At 42.1% G+C, this 23,053-nt stretch overlaps 1 protein-coding gene across 1 annotated transcript in view; it reads right to left on the bottom strand.

Annotated features, from left to right (window-relative positions):
• LOC117821268 (cadherin-4-like) overlaps positions 1-23,053 on the bottom strand; it is a 334,441-nt gene that overhangs the window by 240,727 nt on the left and 70,661 nt on the right. The window contains exon 3 of the mRNA XM_034695419.1: positions 14,851-14,871. Coding sequence (XP_034551310.1) covers positions 14,851-14,871 — 21 coding nt within the window. The remainder of the gene's footprint in view (positions 1-14,850; positions 14,872-23,053) is intronic.

Genomic DNA, 23,053 nt, shown 5'->3' with positions numbered 1-23,053 from the left:
TTTTTTTTTTTTTTTTTAGCTTGAAACCACATAGATAAAAGTGATCTTGGAGTTCTTCCTCTCTTATCTGACTTGAATAAGCTCTTGCAACATAAATCTAAACATTTCATCCTTACATTTCTGTTTCCAACTCAGCCAGGGCTCCAGAAATCTGCTCTACCCCAGGACAAGCTTGATTTATCTTTGGACCCACATATTTTATGGCCCTGTGTTTGTTTGTGTGTGTGTGTGTGTGTGTGTGTGTGTGTGTGTGTGTGTGTGTGTGTGTGTGTGTGTGTGTGTGTGTGTGTGTGGGTGGGTGTGTGTGTGTGTGTGTGTGTGTGTGTGTGGGTCTGTGTGTCTGTGTGTGTATGTGTGTGCAGGATTTGTATTTGTAAATGTTAACAAGAGAGCTACAGGGCTGAAAGTATTAGCATGGAGTTGCTCAGGAAAGGAGGCATTTGTACACAAATCCTTCCACTATAAATCCACAGAGCTTGAAAGTGGCTGACCAAAGCAGATGCCTGTGTCAGAACTACAGTGGACATTATGGATTATTTGTCTTCAGGGTTATAAATTAAAACTGCGTTTGTGATAAATTGGCTCAATTGGTCAATCTTAGATCAATCATGAGTGAGACACTAGCTGTGTTTCAATCCAGGGGCTGCAGCTTTGGAAGGGACCCAGCCCTCTTAGCCTGTGTAGACCGGTCAGGCCAAACTGGATTGAGACGGTCTTGTCTACGGAGGATTCCCATACCTCATCAGCCGTTCCCGCCCTTATAATGGCATCGCATGGCACTGCCCTGTTGCCCATCTGGCTAACCTGTTTGCAAAGCTAGCATCATGTAACCTAAACACCATCATCAACATTTCAAAGATAATTTCAAGTTTCACCGTGTTTGTCTTTTATATCATTTGTACAGCTCGCTATTAAAGCTAGGGTTGGTAGTCATGGAAAACTAGCATGAATTTGAATGTAGCATTTCCTCAGGACTCTGTCTAACCCCTCCCCCCTCCCTCAGAGCTCCTCCAAAACGACGCCCCCGCTCATGATGGTGACTGATTCAAAACTGGTCCTCAGCACATCGTTTGTGCTTTTCACTACTTCAACTCGTGTCTCACTCAGCGGTAAGAAAAGACCAAAACATTATCATAGTGAAAGTTAAAAACACAAACAAACATGAAATGTACACGCAGGAGGCGGGCAGCACGGCAGGACGGGATTTGATTGATTTCGTAATTTGGCTCCTGATGGCAGGGTTTGGTTGGTGTTTTCCCAGGTTTACCCGGCTGTAGATAGCGGCTTTTTATCACTCTTTCTTAAAAACACATTATGTATTGATTGCCGAAGGACAAAGGATGCACCCGATGCATCCTTTGTGGCCCAGGAAACACATTTGTTTGCCTTCAAATGAGATAGCCTCCCCATGTGCCGCATTCCGTCTTCAAATGAGCCTTAGAATTTCTGAAATTAGAGGTTGCACCAGTTTAGGTGAGATACTGTTTAGATTAATGAATTCTACAAGAGCATCTACGATAGATTTTATGTCTAAAGAGACAAATATTTGATTGCACAACACCACTGCTCGTAGATATTAACTCAAAAAATAAAAGCAGTCTTATAGTTTGAACTGGGGAGGTCTGCTGCCTTTCATCTTGCATTTGAAGTAAAAAGTCAGTTTTCTACAAGAGATGAATTCAGCTTTTTTTTCAAACTCAAATCTGAGCCAAAAGAGTCTGGAAACGGATTTAAGTGTTACTTTACTCCCTCTTCAAAGCGGATGGTTTCAATGTTTTCCAGGAAAGGGGCACTGACATGATTTGTTAAAGGATGAATGGCAGCGAGGCAGACTGTCTGGCGCTCACACACTTAAAATTTTAAAATTTAAATGAATGTCTCCACTTCAATGAATCACCTCTCTGCCCCCTCTTTTCTCTGCACGTCTTCCTTTTGCAAACTTCTTTCATCAGCTTAAAAATTACACCATGTGTCATGCTTCTTCTTATCATGTCAAGATTTCTAAAGCTGAACAGGGAAGTGAAGCTGGACTCCTGTACTAAGAGTATGTGTGTGCGTGTTTATGTGTGTAAATCACACTTTCTGTTTGTTGGTTGCCTTTTGTCTGTAAATATGTTTTTGGTTGGGAGTGTGTGCTCGAGTGTGTGTACTCATTCTGTCATTCTGTGTTCTGTTGCCTCAGATGCCCACTGAGAGAAGCAAATCCACTCAGAGGAACAAATAGTTCCCCTGTTGTGAGTGTGAAGTGGCCATAAAGAGAAATGGCCGAGTGAGGAACAAAAGAGCGCGAGAGGGAGAGGATAAAGGTGCTTATGAGTGAGAATATTTGTGAGACCAGGTATAAGATGTACTCTTCCTTTCAATCCTTCTATCTATCTATCTTTGCACTTGAACAGTCTGTCCCTTTTGCTTTTACCAGCTGCCCTCATCTGCATGCCTTTTCATTGAAAAAAACATCCCCACGCCTGACAGTGGAAATTAATTTCAGTATCGCTGAATAAACTTATAAAAGTGAATTCTACAGTGGTTTGCTGAGGAAGGATCTTGCTTTGGAATCCATTTATCCTGGAGGAAACCTTATAACTCAGCTGCAGCTTGCTTTGAAACACACTGATAATAACACACAATGTTGAGTTAGGGGGTTTCTGCTTGGCTTACAGTTTAGCTCCGCTGCTGTTATTACTGCGGTCAGTCCCTTTGTTCTCAGATCCATATTCAAATATTGGGGATTTATGGGTATTGATGTTTTTAACCTCATTCTGCTGACATGTTCAAATTCAAAATAGCATTCCTGGGTAATGGCAAAGCAGTGATGCGGACGCATATTTTATGGATACTGTTTGAATGTCAAACTGTGAAAACCACTAGCACAGCACAAGAGACAAAAGCGGAGACAGGGAGGAGGGGGGGGTGTAGGAGTAAAACACGAGAAAGGGAGACGTGGAGGAAAAAAGGAGACAGAGAAAGACAAAGAAAGAAGAAAGATTGAGCAGATCATGTGTCTGAGCTTCATACGCATATATAAGCTTGATTCATGCATATCAGTGTGCTTGTCAGATTCTAAGACGTGGTCACAATGGTCCTTTTGTGCTGGCTGAAGCTTAGCACTTTTCGGGATTGCTACAGGGCAATAATTATTGAACATATCCAGCCCATACACCACGTCTTTGGTTACAGAAACTGTCTACCCCCACATTTAAACGACGGCGGCTTGATAATGCTGAAATATCACATTAAAATGTAGCTTTGCTCTATCTTACACATGAGCACACAGACTCCCTTCCCTCTCATTGACTCCTATTTTGAATTCCATTCTGTCAGCTCTGCGAGCATGGCTAAACAGCAGCAAATGAATTCAGTAGGTGGTGATGTGTGTCGCGTACTGGATGTAATAATGCATATTAAAATTCCATAATTGGAGTCTAATTGGAGCGGTAATAAAGTTTATTCAAAACCATAATGTAGTCATCTCTGAGTCTAACTTTTCTCCCAGGAGGCACTTAAAACTGAGAGGAAAGGTGCTCCATGCTTCCCGTAGTGATAACAGCCCGACTCAGATCATTTTCTACTTTAAATGTTTCTGTGCGAAAGGTGAGTGCTCATTTTTAAAAACACTCAGAGTTTTAATGTGTTTCTTACAGAACTAACTTTCTGCCATCCCTTCAGAGTTCCATGACTATCAAGCTGAACTACAGATTAGGCTCAACATTCAAGCTGGAGTAGTATTTTATTCAAAAATGTCATAATGAGTCATAAGAGCTGGGGGTGATCACAGACCATCCAGGTGTTTCAGGTAAAGTGTTGTCTTTGCCTTTTAAATGTGTCATTAGCATCAGGCCTCGCAGAAACCCCTCACACACAGACGCTGCTTCCTCCAGAAAAAGACACATTTCACATTTCTCCATCTTCAACAACTGTGAGAGCAATGGAGAGATGCTGCGAGTGTTTTGGCCTTGTATGGACTGTTCACCTCACATAGCTACTCAGCTCTGTTTCATCCTGTCAGCAGTAAAACGCTCATACCTTCTGCACCATGTCCCAGATTTGGACCATTTGCATAAATTGCCATCTTAAATTATTCACAGCTGCTGTCTTGGCTTTTCTGACTAATTATATTTTGAGCTCCTGTGCTTTTCTTTTTCACCGTTTAGACAAGTCCCAACACAAGCTCCTATGCTCACACCCACACACAATACAGACTGCACATGTATGTTCAGCTGCGTGAAAAACAGCACCTGGCCAGTGCTGATTTGGGTTTAATGTTCGAGAATACTTTCCACCTTTAAATGATTTTTCTCTATCACTTTCATAGACTGTACAATAAATGAACATAGTATCCATGACATCACCCTTCTGTTCCTGAGCCCTGATTTGAAGCCGACTATCGGCGGGAGCCATATTGGAAATGCTGAACTCAACCTGACTTCTGTCGAGGTAGTGTGAGATTAAGAAGCAGGCTAACAGCTACAGGGTGCCCACCTGTCAATCAAGTCAGCCATGCCCTTATTTGGGAAAAACTTGTTAGTTTAATAGCTCAAAAAAACAATGAGTTATTAAAATATTCATCCCCTGTTCAGTGTGTGCCGATAGAGAAATTAGCTATTTAGACCTAATAAATTTGAGCCAGGCTGTAACATGTTTATTATTGCTGCAAAGATCGTCTTTTTTGAAAGGGTGTGTATGTGGCAAGCCTCGGCGGAGCCAGGGGGTGGCCAGGGGTGGCCATGGCCACCTCTGAAAACTGATTGGCCACCCTTAAATTCTCAAACATGATTGGCTATTTGCCATGTCAGAGGCATTACTTATATTGAAATCAGCTATTGTGTTGTGTTTCAACAAGCTGCAGAGAAAGTAGTTTCTGTGGATTTGAATATTATTTTTGTTGATACTTTGACTTTGGACAATCATCTTCATTTTGAGTCCTTAAAGAGTTCAGTTCATCAGATTTAAATGTTGACACTGTCGAGTTACGTTTTTAATGTTAACGTTAGAAATCTACAAAAATTTAACATTTGTTAAATTATTTTATAAAAAGAAGTTAAAGTAAATGTGATTATTGGAAGTAACATCCTGGGTTTGAGGTAATACCCTCACGTTTTCCATGCCTGGCCACCCCTTAACAGTCAGTGCCCCAGTTTGGCCACCCAAGTCAAAATTGTGTGGCTCCACCACTGATGTATGCTCCAAACATTTAGCCGATTATACCTGATCCAATCCCAAAAAATGAAGACCAACATAACATACAATCAAGCTGATATTTTCCTTATTTTAACAATCAGGAGTTTCTTAAAGGACAACCACAAGCATAAGGTTACAACTCCAGCAGTTTTAAGAGACCTGATAACATCTGCTGTATTAAAAACCTTCAGTCTCAACCCCAGCTGAGCTTTGAGAGTCTGCAAATTTGCAAAAAGCTTGAGAAAACTGTTTTTTCGAAAAATGCATCATGTTTCAGGTGTTACAGTACAGTGTTTGAAAAAACATTTAAATTCAGTATATGTCTGATCTGTGTTTCCAAACAGAATTTGGCAGCATTCATTCCTGTCTGTCAGAGAATAGACTTTAAAATCCTGCTGATGGTTTATAAAGCACTGAATGGTTTCGGCCCAAAATACATTGCGGATCTGCTGCTACTGTATGAACCATCTGGACCTATGAGGTCATCAGGTACTGGTCTGCTTTCAGTCCCGAGAGTCAGAACTAAACATAGTGAAGCAGCGTTTAGTCATTATGCACCACATATCTGGAACAAACTCCCTGAAAGCTGCAGGTCCGCTCCAACTCTCACCTCTTTTAAATCAGACTAAGACCTTGCCTAACAATAATTAATAAACAGCAAATTTCTCCCATACAGCTTGAATTCCTGTTAAAGAAGAGCAATGCTGCATTTTCAAATGTTTGTTTCTAGCAGCATCATTTAAAGCTTTCTAGTAGGCAGCTGTTTGTTTCCTGTCCTGTGGATAGTACAGCAGCTAATTAACGATAGTGCATTTAAAGTAACTCTGCTGTGGCTGTGCCCATTAAGCCTTCTGTATTGGTAAACAGTGCTTAATCGAAACCGTGCGGTGATTCAGAAGTTAGTGACAGCATAGTACATTTGCATTTAACTAAGTAAATCAATCAGAGTGCACAATCTCAGTGTCACAGCTAGAGTTGCCACCCATCCCCTTTTTCCCAGAATTGTTCTATTTTCTCACCAGCTGCCCCGAGAAAATAATAATGACTCCCAGGACACAATTTGTCCTGTTTTTTGGGGCAAAGCAATAACCTTATTTGATTTCCTTCATTCTGTAGACAAGAAAGGTCCCCGTGCTTCTGTGGCTATTTGAAATAGTCTCTGTTTTCTTCACGTCTATGCATATGTCACACGCTCCCGCCCTCAAAGCGGCTCAAGCAGGGAGGGAAACTTGACCGAAGAGAGACAGCAAGCTGAATTGACTGACGTACTCCGCGCTGAGGTCTTCTTTTCACCAACTTTTGGCGTCTCCATTTGAAATGGGAGAGACGACTGAAGTGGAAGGAGATGGAGAAAATACATGCAAGCCACCAGCACGAAAAAAACTATATACTAGTTACAAGGGTATGGCCAACCCAAGGAGACTATTTTACTGCCACATGCGTTTTGTGTCTGGCGAAAATCTCCTTAAAATATGAAGGGAAAAACGCATTAGAAATCCACGCAAAAGCAAAAAAGCATCAATCTGTGGTATCAAACAAACAAAAACAGGCAGCCATTGTAACTTTTAATAGTGGCCGAGCCCTCCACCCCAAACAATTGGTTGAGTGTCCCTCTTTTTCACAAATCCAAGGTGGCAACCTTAGTCAGAGCTCATGTGTATAACAGATGGGAGAGAATAAAAGTGGTGCAGACAAACATCGTAAACACTCCCTCCACTTCGGAAGTGTGTGTGTACAAACATTCAACAATGCTGTTGCTGGCAATCCACCCCACTTGCATTCCCTCCTGCCTCCGCCTCTCCTCACCACCCATTGATTTCCCTCATAATCAGCTAATCTGAGTCAATAGTTGAACTCAACAGAACTTGACGATTCCTTAATTACTATGAGGTCGTCCGCATCCCTCCGAGCAAATACTGATTTATACGTTCATTAGAAAGCATGAGATATTTCATCCTTCCTCTCCTCCCTTCCTGCACGTTTTCCTGCCTTTTTACACCCCCCCCCCCCCCCCCCCCCCCCCCCCCCCCCCCCCCACTGTCCCCTGTGTGTTTGTGAGTAATTGAATAAGTGTGCGTGTGTTGTACATTTTTTATATTCTGTTCTATAATGCGCATAAAGTGATGTGTCAGCGACAAATGCACCGCTGAAGGGCATTAGTCATCATCTCCTGGAAGCCGCAGATAAATGCTGCCAAGAAGATAATCACACAGTTGTTCTAGAGGCCGCAACTACATGTATAATGCACATACTTCATCACACAAACTACACACACACACACGCACACATGTGGTGGCATGTACGCCTGTGTGAAGGTTTGTATGTTTTACGCACCAGCAGAGAGCCCTTAATCTAATCCTGAGCACTTCCTCCGATAAATAAGTGAAATTGTGAAATTTCTCACAGGCGGAGATGGCAGCTGTTAATATTCCTCCTCATACCGCGTGTCTCCACTTTCACCCCTACACTCTCTTTATGCCTCACAAAATGACGTAAGTAATTCTTTGTGAGAAGCAGTGCCAGAATCTCTCGCACAGTGTTTCAGCTCTGACTCTCACATTCTCAGATCACATACCAAAGATTTCTTCTTTTGTTATTTTTTGGGACACTTTCTTTGCACAGAGTACATAAAAGGCAGGAGGGGGGAAAATACAACATGTAGAAACAGAGAAATGAAGATGTCGTTGCACATAAATCTGCCATCCAGAGCTGCCACCTACTTCCCCTCTATTTCTCTGTCTGTCTCTCTCTAGTCATTGTTACCCAGGGAGCTGTTTTTGCTGAATAACTACTTCCACATTAACATATTGTATTGCTCACTCACCTGCTTTGTTATGCAGGAGCCAAGCACTGGTATTAAATATTAAACTTAAGTGCCAAGGGGAGAAGATACACTATGTCACCTTTCCAACTGTAGATACGGCTGGAAAAAATCTTTACACAAGCAGCATTTATGCATCTGCAATCTATATAAATACTGGAGCAGTATAAAGGGCAGTTAGGAGGGGGTGGGGGGTGAGTGAAAGCAGAGCATGAAATCACCTCCATAAATCATACTGTTTACCACTGATGACATATCTCATTCATCAGTCTGAAGCCATCAGTTGATGTAAAATATGTCTGGGCTGATGATGAAGCTGCTGATGTCTGAGGGAACAATAACCTTGTGTGACTGTGTGTGAGTGAGTGTGTAATGTGTTTGGACAGAGCGCTGCTCCCTGATGGTTACACTTGATGGGAGGCAGGCTATTCTTTTCTAATTTGCATTCTGGCTCAGGACAAAAATGTTTGTTCCTTCTATAAGATACTGAAACAGACACTTTGATGATGTCAAATAATATGACACATTTGTCGCTGAAGCCTTCGAGAGCTGGCCGTCTTCTGCACAGTGTATTGATTTGTTGTTTTGCAAAGGCTTGTGAGATTGAGGTTTGTCCAGCAGAGTTTTCTATCACAGAAGGACTCAGTGGACATACTGTCAGCCATAGCGGACTGTAAACAACCTCTCACTCCGCAGTATGTGTGAGAGTCACTTTGCCATTTCCTCCAGCCCCTGTGCTGTCCTCGCCTCACATATGACTGCTAAAAAAGATGCTGGACGGAGGCAGAGGACATCTGCTGAGACGGCACTGCTAACAGACGGATGAGTAGTGCAGCCCGTAATGACAAACATTCATGCCTTCTGTACAGAAGCAACAATATTTAATAATAACAGTCTATTAGTCTGACAGAGGACCCTGAGTCATTCGCACTGACCCACAGTTCTGTGACTAACATTGGTGTTCCTCACTTGTGACTGAGCGACAGCTTGGCAAGACAGCTGATGTTACGCCTTGTCATTGTTTGCTTTGAGTGCTAGCCTGAGCTGAACCCCTGGGACTGCCGGTTATCTGCCTTGGACACACACGTTCATACACACACAGCCATTGGTGGTTCAAGGACAGAGAGGTTTCTGTTCACAGTGGAAATCAGAGTGTCAGTGCAGAATTCAGACATGAATGTGGTGATCACTGTGTTTTGCCTGTGTGGAGTTTTCCCCGGTCTCCCCCCGGCTCTCTCCTGCTCCGGGTGCTCCTGCACCTTCACACCTGTTCCCCATCACACTCATCTGGAGAGAGGAGTCGGGTGCCAGAGTACTCTTGCTTCTACCGTGGTACATCGGCCAGCTCGCCAGTTCTTGTAAGTATTGCAAGTTTCTTGATATTTCATGTGATTATATTTCGACTAACTGCAGCTGTCCTCCCTTTTCCTCCAGTACCTCCTCGAGCCTCCCGCACCTCCGCCCAATCTCTGCCACGCTCTCCCTCCAGACACTCACCTGCTTATACCCCGAGCCTCACGCTCATAGACTGTATAAAATATGGAGGTAAAATCTGTGACGTCACCCATCTGTTTCTGAGCGCTATTTTGAAGCCAATCGATGGAGGCAGCCATCGATTGGGAATGCTGAACTCAACCAGGCAGAGTGTGACATAAAGAGGCGGAGCTTGAGCCTCCTAGCCAACAACTATGTGTTCCCATCCAGGAGTCAAGTCAGTCATGTCCTTATTTGAGCAATAACTTGTAATCTTAATATCTTCTGAACCGCCACATTAGAAAAAAATTCACCCCCCATACAGTGTATGCTGATAGAGAAATTAGCTACGTAGACCCAAGCAATTTTTGAACAAGGCTGTAAACATGTTTATTAATGCTGCAAAGATTGTCTTCTTTGAATTGGTGTCTATGTAGTTTCCAGTGTTTCTGCTGCCAGCCTCAAGCGGATTCTCACGCTTCACTCCTGCATTTCTTGGATCTCACAGTCACCTCAGATTCTGGATCAGTCATCCTCCACCTCACCTTTAAAGAATAAAATCACTTCCACTGCTTCCTCAGCCTCCACTTGCTTTTGGGTCCTAGTTAACACTACTGGTTTAACAACCGTCACAAAGAAAGAGTCGGAGAGGACCGAAAAACCTTGTGTATGATCCACATCCGTATTATTCCCCTCCCACAATGGCCTCATATTCAATATATAAAACTGATAAACAAACTAAATATGTCTGAATGAAACATTCCTACTGCTCTTAATGAATCTGATGCTTCATAAAATCCATTGCTAGAAAATAAGACCTTGCAATTGAAGCACTTTGTTATCCACAAATTATTTCAAAATCATCTCCCATTGCAAAAACAAACTTCATCACTAACACATTTGATGTATCATCTTCATACACTGTCACAAACATTCATAAGAACTTATGAACTGCTGTATCAAATTCTTTTTTAAACAGATAGCGAACCCTGTTGTGTCTTTTTATGTCAGGTTCTGTTCACGATGAATGTTTCTGGTCTTTTTGATCTAAACCTACACTGTGTCAGACTTACTCTTTCTTTCAATAATGCTGTCTTCATGGTGAAGTCATATCAATCCAAAAACAGTCAGCTCATGGGAACTTTTTGTTTCATTTTACCACTATCAGAATCACATTACATCTCCATGGCACACTGGCTACTGGTCTTTACTCCCTCCAGCCCCACATTAACATACATCATGCTTCAATTAGTTTCAAACCTTTAGGCCCAAAATTTTCAGATACACTGTTTTAGTTTATTTAACCTTTTCTTTGCGAGGTTAGTCCCCCTGAGATCAGAGATCGCTTCTTCAAGAGAAGCAGGGCCAAGTATGGCAGCAACACAAAGGCTGTTTTCGAAACCGCCTACTATAGTAGCAGTACTGATTTGGACAAAATTCAGTATGTAGTAAGTAGTATGTGAAAAAGAGCAAAATCTGCAGTATGCCAAAACTCCCCGGATGTCGTACTGATACGGTAACATTTCTCAGTATTCCTCGGACCAGTCTCATTCGTGTACTTTTTCCCATAATGCACAGCGCTTATTCCACTTTTCTTTGTTCTTCTTTTTTGACGGGGGGAACTCCGTTTTTAGGTGTTGTGAAAATTATTAAATTCCATATAAACCGTTTCTTAACTTTTTTAATCATAAGTGATGCTAAAGAAGCAGTTCCTCTATCAGCTTGGCCATTGTTTCTGAAACCAGAAAGCGGCTCAGCTGACTCAGCATGCTGCAGACAAGATCCAACAGAACAGTCATACTACATACTAACTTCAAACGCAGTATGTAGTTGGCAGTACCTAGTGCCTAAAACAGCAGTTTTATCATTTTTTCTGCTTTGATCAACTTCTTTATCAAGGCTCCCTGTGATAATATCTTTCCGATCACACATTACAAAAGGTCAATCTGTGTGATACAGTTTGGTGTTAAGTTACTACATAGATGGTTCCTCTACTGGAAACTCTGTAAGACTTGGGCTGGCCTCACACTAGTCAACTTTTAAATCTTAAGTGGTTTTAAAACCATGGGATACCACATGCAGAAGGACAGTTCTGATGGATTTCTAACATTACAATCCCATAAGACTCCTCAGGGAGGCTCTGACTCGTTCAGGAGTAGTGAAATAGACGTATTTGCAAAACACACTTGATGATTATTTAGACAAATAATCTGTTACAACAAGTCTGGAATCAGGCCTCCAATGTTCGGGGGGGAACATTATAGGTGACAAATAGGCCCCGAAAGTGGGCCTAAAATAGTCTGGTGTGTTGCCAGCCTTTGAGTTGCAGAACATCTTGTTTTTCTGAATATTTTCAGTCTGGAAGGGGATGACTGTGTCCCAAAGCTGTGTCCTCATGTCCATGTATTTTGCACATTTATGAAACACTTTGGTCATTAAATCTTTCTCATTGATGCCTTACTTTGTCGAGTCAGCATGAAGCACTTTGGTCTATACTGTTGCTCTGAGAAAAAATCTCCACCTGCTCTGGAAACTTCTTTTCTGTTGCATCTTAGGCCCAAGTGCACGTTCACCTCCTATTTTCCAATTTCAGACATATCAGGCTCTCAAATAAGTTTCAATCATATGATTGCCATTTCAATTTTGGGGGACAGGCTAGATTCTTAGATTTTCCCAGCAGGCTTTGTTTTTCAGATCTTTCCATTTGTCTTCAGTTTGATCAGATTTTCTTCAGGTTGATTGTTTGAGCACAGCTCTGTCTGTTTTGCAGAATTAGTTTTAGACCTCTAACTGAGTCAAGTTTTTCTCAGTTAACTTGAAGTGCTTCAGTTTAACAACTAATGATTGAGTTTGTTTGTTTTGGCACATCCAATCTATTATAACATCTGTCAAATCAAAGCATTTCCACTCTTTGTATTGCATTGTATGTTTAAACAGTAGTGGTGGTCGATGCTGACTTTCAGCAGTTGGACTTACTGCACTGAACAGAGCGCTGCTTTGCCTCATGCAAAAGACAGAGAATTTTAAAGAGAGTTAGAGCGGGATAATGAAAATAAAATGTACATTGTAAAGCCCCAGGTTCCCTGGTTAATGACCATACTGAATGTAGCTACCCCGGGGAGTCTTCCCAACCTCTACTCCTCCCTAAATAATAGCTCCAGCTCCAGCTACTTCCAGCTCTGTAATCTAAATATAATTGGAGGGGGAGCACCGCTTCCTTAGCAGGGAATATGAGTCTTTTTAGTGAATATCTTCAAATTAAACTCTGCATATCAGATCAGCATCGCCTCGAATGCAGCATATGCTCATGAGACTGTGATAGTATCAGTGGGATACTGTCTCATTAGTCTGCTGTGGATATTCATGGGTGTTATATTTTGCATGCACTTATATGCATCTTAGTGGGCAGGATTACTTTAGTAGCTGATCTCAAACTGCATCAGGAATAAGGGAACTAAACAGAGAACAATTTGGAGGTCGGTGCAATTGTTTAGAAAACAAACTTTCTACCATTATTTGTCCATTGAGTTCCAGGTAAAACAAGCTTTTTTTCCCTCTATATGCTCATTTAAATACATGTGATCACTACTTTCTGTTACTAAAACACAATTAGCATCACTATATCTGGAGTGATTGTCCAGATGACAGTTATCCAGAGTGTTCTGCTTTCATCAGAATGTAACAGCCTTACATTTCAAAAGCCTCAATAAAGAATCCTACAAAATAGATGTGATGCTGCCACAGCAACAACCAAGTAAATCAGTAGTGTGAATTGCTCCACGGCTCTTATGAAACAGGTGCTAAGATCTTTTGGCAGTTGGGAGTGGATTGTTGTGGCTCAGGATAAAGGCGATGGGAATGTGATGGGTGAATACAGAATAGTGAAAAGTATGCAAGCTGAGGTACTGCTCTATAGCTCCTACTGATGAAAGTTACTTGCAATCATAACATTGTGGCGGCTGCTGCTGGCTTTTGACAAGAAACCCATTATACATACATGCACAGACACGCTGCACTGAAAAAAAGGGCACTGGCCCTCTGTTGGATATATTTAAGCATATTTTATACATTTAACACAATTTCTTCAGTTTGCATAGACTGTATAAAATATGGACGTAGTATCTGTGACGTCACCAATTGTTGGCGGCAGCCATACTGCTGCTGTCGATCGATTGTGACGTAAAAAGGCGGGCTTTGAGCCTCCTAGCCAACAGCTACAGTGTTCCCGCCTGTCAATCAAGTCATCTCAATATCTTCAAAATTGCCGCGTTAGGAAAAAATTCACCCCCCGTACAGTGTGTGTCAATCGCGAAATTAGCTATCCAGACTACTAATCGTTGTTAAGCTACTTCAATGATTAAATCACCTTTAGACAAAGAGTTCACAATAAAAGTCCCCTCATGTTACATAGTCCAAAAAAGATACTTTGAAAGGGCTATAACAGGAAGCAGCATGTTGTCAAGTGTGGTAACTTGACAGAACTCAAAGAGTAAAATGAAGTACCATTAGATGTCTGAATTATATTAACAGGGGAGGAGGAGAGGAAAGGAAAATTCAGATAGTATAGATTTAGTAAGAAGCTACAAAGTCCTGAGTTGTGGTCTCAGGACCAGACATGAGTTGAATGCTGCATGGCAGACTTGTTTGATGGGGATCATAGTGAGTTCACATATTTCCACATGCGTGATCAGTTATCATTTTGTAATATGGCAAAATATCATTACCTCAAAAAACAATTATATAAAAAGGAAATAATTAATAAATCACACAAAAAAAACAAAAAAAAAAAATATATATATATATATATATATAAATGAACCAATTAATATAAGAATGAATCAATCATTTAATCAATCAATACATAAATAGATACCTATGTGTGCCATTTTGTGAGTAACAGTTTTGTGTTGATCATTGTGTTTCTTGTTTCATGTCGTGGCTGGTTGCTGCTAGCAACTGCGTGCGTCAGGGTCTTTTCTCACCTAGTAGGGATTCTTTTTCCCATAACATCCTTCTAACCATACATTATCCCTTACATAATGACTACTCTCAACCTCCTTTCGTTGTAACATGTGAAACTTTACATACATTCTGGTCTCTTCAAACAGGCCCTTCAAGTTCTTTCACTCAGCCCATTTCACACCAAACCAGCCGACCAAAGTGGTACCCCCTCCCCCTCGTCAGTCCACAATCAAAGGCTGCCATGACTTTATACAGCAGTTAGCATTGACATTTATTGGCTATTACTCCCTTTGCCATTTTGTCTGAGAAGCTACCTGACGTAAGAGGCACACAGAGTTTTAGGTAAGAAGAATAAAGACAGCTGAGGATGAAGGGAGAAGAGGAAACGCATTGTAAACAAACATATTTTTTCTTACCTGGTGTCCAGAGAGCCAGTGCTGGAGGGAGAACATGTAAAAGAAAAGAAAAACAAGAGTATGTTAGGAATACTCTCCTACAGAAAAAAGATATAAACAACACACATCAGTTTTTTCAGTTGTATTCTATTATAAATAAAGGTATGCTTCACTTTTCTGGCTTTTCTTTCTCCTGAAACTTGCATCAGCAGCTAAAAGTTGGCACCCTCGGTACTGCGAGAGATCAAGCCCTTTTCCTAAAGTCCTCTCTCTTTAGTCGTGTTGTTCCCTCTCTTACACTTTCTGTCTCTCTTCCCGTCCCTTGCTCTTACATACATACATACTTGCACTCACAGAGAAGAAGCTCACACCTCTCAAGTATTCTTTTACAGATCCATAGAGGCTCTCCCCTGACAAAAATCTCTCCATGTCCCCTGGCACAAACAGCCATGCACCAAAACAGCACAGAGCACTGCTGTGAATAATTCATAACCTGTGATTGTAAAACTCTTGCAGAGTGTATGTATTGCTACTTTCTACCATGATAGATTTTTTTCGTTTGCCCATTAGCTGGCACATTGGACACATTGTGATTTAAATTGTGCAGCCATGCAGCACTATTCTCAAGCCAGGACAGAGGGCTAATGGAGGCACACACACACAGCTTTTATTAGCTGCGAAATCCAGTGGCATCAAATATTAAACACTTCATTATGGAGCACTGCTTGTCTTGTTCCACAGAACAGCCACTTAAACCTACAACAACCGGGAGAAAATATAGAGAAAATGAATATGTCATGACAGCTGTAATTACTGGAAATCTATTTCAGAAGATGTGCTTGTCACGGGCAATGCAGTGTGTTTATGTTTGTATATGTACTGTATGTGTGCTGATTTGTTTGCTAGTACTCATCAGCATGTCAGCCTACAACAAGCAAAATGTTGTTTGTTAATATTTAATCCTTATATATGAAAACAACAACAGTGGACAGAGGGGAGAGTGTTTAACAAAATGAAATGTTCCCATTACATCGAACATCAGAGCCTGTTGAGGCCTGACTTAGCAGCTTACATCAACACAGTGGGCAGTGCTGGAGAGGAAAGAGAGGCCTGGAACAAGAGGAGAGGGACAGGGATCGGAAAAGACAGAAGGAGAGATGGTAATGTATGCAGAAAGATGGAGACGGAGCGGGATGTACAGGCAGCGACAGAGAGAGACAGGGGATGGGAGAAGAACCAGACAGACATTCGTCAGAGCGCATGAGTGACAGCTCCACCGATGACCTCTGAATGATTTATCCCTGGACATGCTTCTGTCTATCAAAGCATCAGAGGCCATTAATATCAGGGAACGCAGCAAGTGGGGACAGAGCCGAGCTCGGGCTCACCGTCATTACTGAAAAGTCGACCCTCAGGAATGAGGGACGAGAGCGATGCTGCTCTGCCGGAGCCCTCCTGTCCTGCAGTCCGCAGACAGTCTTCTGACGAACATTTGCCCAGAGTTAAAGGTCTCTCCAATTTTCTCAGATTTAAAAAAAGAAAGAAAGTGAGACCTTTGGGCATATAACTTAAATCCATTGTAATCTGGTCCACCTTGACCGTTGAATCAAAGAGCCTGAGGAGCTGTATTTGACGGCACGGCCGCCCTCTCTTACTCCTGAGTGCGATTGATACCCACGGAGGTTTCTCTCTAAAAGCTACTACAAATGACGCCTGTGAGCTGTTCAGGCAGACAACTCCAGCTGCACTGCTATACACATGTCACTTGTCCCACTCTCATAACTAGGGATGCACCAAAATGAAAATTCTTGTCCGAAACCGAAACTGAAAATGAGGAAACCAAGGCCGAAAACCGAAACACCAAAATAAATATATAGACTCTAAGAGTGTACGTTTCATTGTTTTTACTCCGTGGTCCGTCTCAACCTCTTTGCTTAGAAGACGCTTCAGTGCTGCAATTAAAGGAATAACGTCTGCTACAGATGCATCAGAGGAGCTGATCTCTTTAGTTAGCTGCTCAAACGGGGCAAAAAGAGAGGGAATGTTCTCCATTAAGACCCCCTGGTGTGAAGTGAATGTCACGGGGAACTTGTGATCTGCGCTGCAGGACTCGCTTTTGCACAAAGCAATCCAGACGCGTTTTTTGCTTGCGTCATCACGACATTCTGTTTCGGCCGTGTTGTTTCGGTGAAAAAAGTGTTTTCTGTGGCCGAATTTTCGGTGCATCCCTACTCATAACCATCATCCAATCACACTCTCTGCCTCTCATTTTGGCTGTCTATTTAAACGGGGGAAAATCCCCCATCTCTCCCTCTGCCTGTCAACGCCTCTGCTGCCTTGCCCACCGCCACCCCAGCATCCACTGCTGGGGTGGCTGACTGAACAATGGTTAAAACGCATGTTTGACAGAAAAGAAGCACAAAGAGTTTAACTATGCTCACGCTGAGATGGAGCTGCAGCGCAATCACCGAAGTTATTCTATTCATTAATGCAATTTTTTTGAAAATTATTATACTTGAGTAAGCGCTTTGGCCTTTGGGCCCTGCAAACTGTAGCAAGCTGTGCCAAGATTGAGATCGCAACCCCAGCAGCTCTGGAGCAGGCCGCTGAAAGCCCGCTTTTCTGTAGAAAGAAAAAAAGAGAAGAAAGAGCAAGAAAAAACAGCGCAGAGTGATGGCGGTGCTGACATCTGTTTATGCCCGGTCTCTGCTTTAGGAAAGAATGAACAACAGTTGTGCTCATGCATTTTCAGCAACCAAATTCAGTGCTGATGGACCATTAAAACAGTAATAAGATAACAGCACTGAAGCCCTGGGCCATGGAAGAAGGCCGTAGCACTGGAGATAGAAGTGTTGAGAGGAAAAAAGAGAGGAGAGGTACACAAGGAGGAGGGGCTGGATAAATAAATGGTGAGAGGAATAACAAAGACTGAAGCATAATCATGCTTCCCTGGAAGGTGGAGTTTTATTTAACCCATCCTCGCAGTGATGGTTGGAGAATCAGAGTTGGCAGAGATGAAAGACAGGGGTAAGCAGAAGAAGGAAGTGTTTAGGATTCAATTAGCCTTGCCTCTTCTTGTTACAGAGGACCAGCGCTGACAGCATGAAGGAGGGCAGGGAGGTCGACAGCCACATACATCCTTTCTCTACCCCCGGCAGGTGACATCTCAGCCACGAGCGGCATTATCAGGTGAGAGACTGTAGACACTATCTAAAGAGGCTTGTTTACAGCTATCAGCAGCACTGATTGAATTACTCTCTGTCAAAATGGATGTGTCGCTCTTCATGTGAACATAAGTGCTGGCAGATCTTGAAACATATCACATCAAGCAGCACAGTCACATGAAAGTTATCTCACTGCACAGCATGTCAAGTTATTTGTGTTAAATTCCTCTGGAGTCGTGGCCTTGAATCATAGGATCAAACCAAAAATGTCAAGTTGTTTTTTTCTCCATCTTCCGCTGAATCAAAACATTACATCCCCGCTTTAGGGAGGGGGAAACTTTCATCATCTGAGTGTGTCTATAATGTGGATAAGGAAAAGACTTCAATCGCTGAGGCCAGAAGCCACTGCCAGATTGTCGCAGCTCTGCAGTTAATGGTTATTTGAACTATGAACATTAAGACCTGACCTGAGGAAGCAGTGGATTATGATGTCGCACCTGAATGAAAATTTCGGACAGAGCCAATACCAAAGTCATAAACAGGATCTGTCCACCGCCCTCGGATCAGTTAGTAGCAAGCAGAGATGGGATGCATTGATTTTCTCCATGGCCCTGGATGTTCTGTGGATCTTGTCTGCAGACTGCCAACTCTGTGCATCAATACGGACGTGCCTTGCTTAGCCAATGGCACCCTTCAAAAGCTGGAATCCAGGCAGAGAGAGCCTGTTTGTGTTCTGGGGTCATCTTATATGTTACTTGCCCTGGTTTGCAGTCGATGAGAAACTCTGTCTCTAAGTCGATAAGGACAAGTGTGTGCGCGTGTGTGTACATGTGTGAGTTTGAGGAAAGTGAGAGGCTGACGGAGATAACATGTTCAAAAGGCAGCGAGACTTGATAGAGACGTTTTTTTGTCTCTGTTGAAGTAACGATAAAGATGTTGGTGCAATGGAGATGTAAACAAAGACATCTTTTCATTGATGCAGAGGGCTTTAACTAACTTAAAACACAATCCACTCTTCAAACACTGAAACTTGGCAAATACTCTCCCTGAGAGCTACCTTGGATATCATGACATGACAGGTTTTACAGCAAATTAACCTTGTGTTTGTTGTTTTTATTCTCAATAGGTTATTGATGTTTTACCATTGTCATGTCCAAAGGAATATTACATTTAAATCTTAATTAAACCTTACCTGAAATATTTTAATCATTACATCTTAAGGATGTTTTTACAGGTTGGTTAAGTTTGAAGTATCTTTACTCAAGGCAATGACGAGAAAACACCAGGTCTGCATTTATTTTCACTGAATACTTTATAAGAGACTTATAATCTTATGTTCAACTTAAACACTTGTACTGTAGCTACATGTGTGGTGTGTATGCATGCTTATGTCCATCCAAAGTAGTATTTTACTTTATTCCGTAAAGGCACCAAAAACCAATTCAAAATTTGTCGTGATCTAGTGCACTCTGCATATTTATATGTCAAGTGCTTTGACCCCTGTAGCTCGATTGCATATTTCAGTGGGCCACTTTATGATCTCACTGAAATATTGTAAAGCAAGCCAAAGCACACACACTGCAGACTGTCCTTACATTATTACATCACAGCATAGTTTTGCGTTGTGGTTGCATCTTGTATAGTGGGAAGCCGGTGTTATGGTTAGAAGAGTGACCCTGATAACTGGTACCTTTTAGGGATGGGCAATGATTTTAAAATCTTTGATTTTAAATTGTAAAAACCGAAGAGTTACTTTGAATATTTTCTAAATTTAAAAGTACAATTTTGCATTGTTTTTACCAGTGCCTGTAATACGGTTTGCTAACCACATGAGCAAAGAGAATAAGAAGAATGCTAACTGCATTAAATAACAAAAGAAGAAGAAAACATTTGCAACAGTCGCGGTAATTTTCTCCGTTTCTGAATCTCACACTACTACACATGTATTTCCAGAGACTGAGCATGGCTGTAAAATGTAAACATACACACCATGCCGCATCCCAGAAACATTGACGGAATGCTGCTGGTTAACGTGACTACAACACAAACGGGTCGTTAATGGGACAGGTATGCATGAGTGTGTGGGTGGGATTATTTGAATAATTGTTAAATAGATGCCAATGATTATCAAATATTACTTTGGCTTAAAATGCCCATCCCTCGTACCTTTCAGCCAAAAGTGTCAGTGATTGTCATTGACACAACAGCTGTTGAAACATGGAAGAAGTATGAATGCATCCTTGTTTAGTTTTTTTATGATGTCAACATTGACTCATCAGACATGTCTTTAATAAGAAACTAAAGGTATTTGTGAGGGATGCATTAGGTGAATAGTCGCCATTTAACAGGGTCGCTTTTTCAACTGAAACACAAGCGCTAAATCACCAACTAACGAGGACCAGTTAACCTACCAGCCAAATATGTTGTGGGTTGACTTGTAGCAGCAAGGAAGTCAAATGGCTCATTGACATTTGGGTAAATAAGCATATCTGTCAAATGTTGGACACCACTCACAACATTACACACGTTTACACCCTTCTGAATCAGCATCTGAAAATGAAGACCAAAAAACTCAGACAGCACTGTGTAAAGGCACGAGACCAGCTTGGCAAAAGCCGAGGATCTAGTCAACGGCCTGGATTAAATTCTTGGAAATGATCCCGTTGTTGAACCAGTGGTTGTTGTCGAGTCCTGTGATGCTGCTACATCAACCCCAGCTCTCCTCGCCAGAGTGGGTGAGCAACACTAGCTTATTGCTATTATTATAGTATCAGTTGTAATCAAAATTGCTTAGCATCTTCTACTACAAGTTTACTTCTATTAGTATGACGTTAAGCAGTTATTTGTTCTGCTTGCTGGGTTTTGTGTGTGAATGGCTTTATTGTCTCCTGCAGGACATCTTCCATTAAGTCTCTAATAAAGCTCAACCAGGGAAAGTCCTGCTGCCCAATCTACCCTGTCACTACATATATTACCACAACTGTTTACCTCTTCAATTAGACTTCCCACTTGCCCAATGCTTCATGTGTGTGAAGGTGTGTGCGTCTGAACCAATCACTTGAGCAGGTAACCGTGCGCTACACTCAGCGGGTAATCATGGGACTGTCAGTGATGTGCCATCTCTGATGGGCATCCAGCATTAATATTTATGATGCTCTGAATCAGCCCCACACTGAGCACTGTGACAGCAATCACCCCAGTTTTTTAATATCCCCATCCAGATCAATTCTGATTAGCATTTCAAGCGTTTGGTAGAGCCACGCAGTCGGCTGAACTTCTCCATGCTCTCAGAGACACAGACAGAGTGTGAGAGAGAGACAGAGGATGAGAGAGAGGGAGCGAGGGGGAAGGAAGAGGAGCAAAACACAGCTGGCACCAAGTTAAACCTGAAATGAAATGTTTGCCATCAAACAACCAAGGTGGAGATAAATTGATGTCTTGATCTCAAATGAAAAAAATGATTTGACAGTGTTGGGATTTTTAAAATAAGAACTCCTGCAAACAATAACAAATTATTCACCCAGTGAAGCAGTCACATGGCGAGTCACAGGAGGCCCGGAAGGCCCAGATTTGAAACCTCGACAAAAGTACCTGAGTTGGAATTTGCATGTCTTTATTGTTGATATGGGAAGTGACATTTTCCGGCATTAGAGGTAGGCTTTGGAGGCTCCATCAATTCTCCACAACTGTGCTGGTGCCATTTTATAAACCTTTGTGCGAACTGAGCTCCTTTTGTCTTCTCCAAAAGACAAACCAATCTGCTTATCTCCCAATCCAGAGGGAGCGAAGGCGTTTGTTTCTGCAGATAGAAATAATACGCAGGAGAGGATAGTAACCTTCTGAACAACTAAATCACAGGGCGGATGCGAAATGTGTGTACGAGTGTGTGTGTGTGTGTGTCTGCGAGTGTCTCTGCATCTGTGCTTGAGTGTGTTTATGTGTAAGAGGAAGCCTTCCCTGGCCTTGAGGCACCCCCACAGATGTTTATTTGTAGTGACAGCAAGGTTTGTTCTCTCTGTGTTCCTATTTATCACACTGAGCTGATTGTAAGGCTGCGGCCAGATCCCGCAGAGAGGACACGATCACCGCCACGACAGATATGCATGAGTAAGCAATAGAGCTCTATGAATCCACAGACATAATCTATCAGCTTGGATCAGCAGCCCCCTCTGAGAGAAATGAACACGAGAAAGGAGGGGCAGCAGACCATGCGCTGAATATTGGATGTTAATTTGTCCTTTTATACGATGTTTTATTTATGAGGGATACACTGGAAGGTTTAAGGTAAATCTTAACAGATCATAGATGTTTCTTGAGCTCCAAGAGGAGAAAAGTAATCTGAAAAACAAACAAAGGAGAGACACTGGCTGGCATCAGGAGAGAAAAGAATGAAGAGGAACAGGCAGGATGGAGTGGGTAAGAGCGACTCCTTTGGGAAACAAAATGCTCTTTGCGGCTTTAGTGAAAATAATGACTCACCAAACGGAGCACTTTAAGGAAATTCACACTCAACTCTCTTGGCTCTCTTCCTTTTCCATTTTCTCTCTTCTCTGGCTCCCTCTCGCTCCTCGCTTCACTGTTACATTGTCTTTTTGCCTCCCCAGAGGAATATCAAAAGTCTCCCAAAAAGCACATGGAGACACTTTCATCGCTTCCACTCCTTTGTCTGCAAACACACACACACGCAGCTATGCACACACATCTATATACAAAACTACAGCAAGGTGGCATACACCTGCAAACCCCCAGTGTGAATCTTGACCTTTTCACATGAGTCATGTTTCCCATAAATATCTTCTTTTGTGCGCTTGCTTTTCACTGTGTCTATATGTGTGCTTGTCTTTGTCTACAGTGTGTGTGTGTCTGTGTCTGTGTCTGTGTGTGTGTGTCCATATCTGTGTTTCACTGCAGAGTTGACCTTTCCATCCCTGCTTTGTCCCAGATAAGAACTGACACCGCCCTCTGCTACAGACCAAACTGATACAAATACTGACAACACACACAAACACACTTAACTGGATAAAAGCCCATGCATGCAGACACATTCAGCTGAGCAGTGT

Source organism: Notolabrus celidotus, chromosome 11 (assembly GCF_009762535.1).
Source record: "Notolabrus celidotus isolate fNotCel1 chromosome 11, fNotCel1.pri, whole genome shotgun sequence".
Lineage (NCBI taxonomy): Eukaryota > Metazoa > Chordata > Actinopteri > Labriformes > Labridae > Notolabrus > Notolabrus celidotus.
This window is presented reverse-complemented; position numbering and strand designations above follow the sequence as displayed.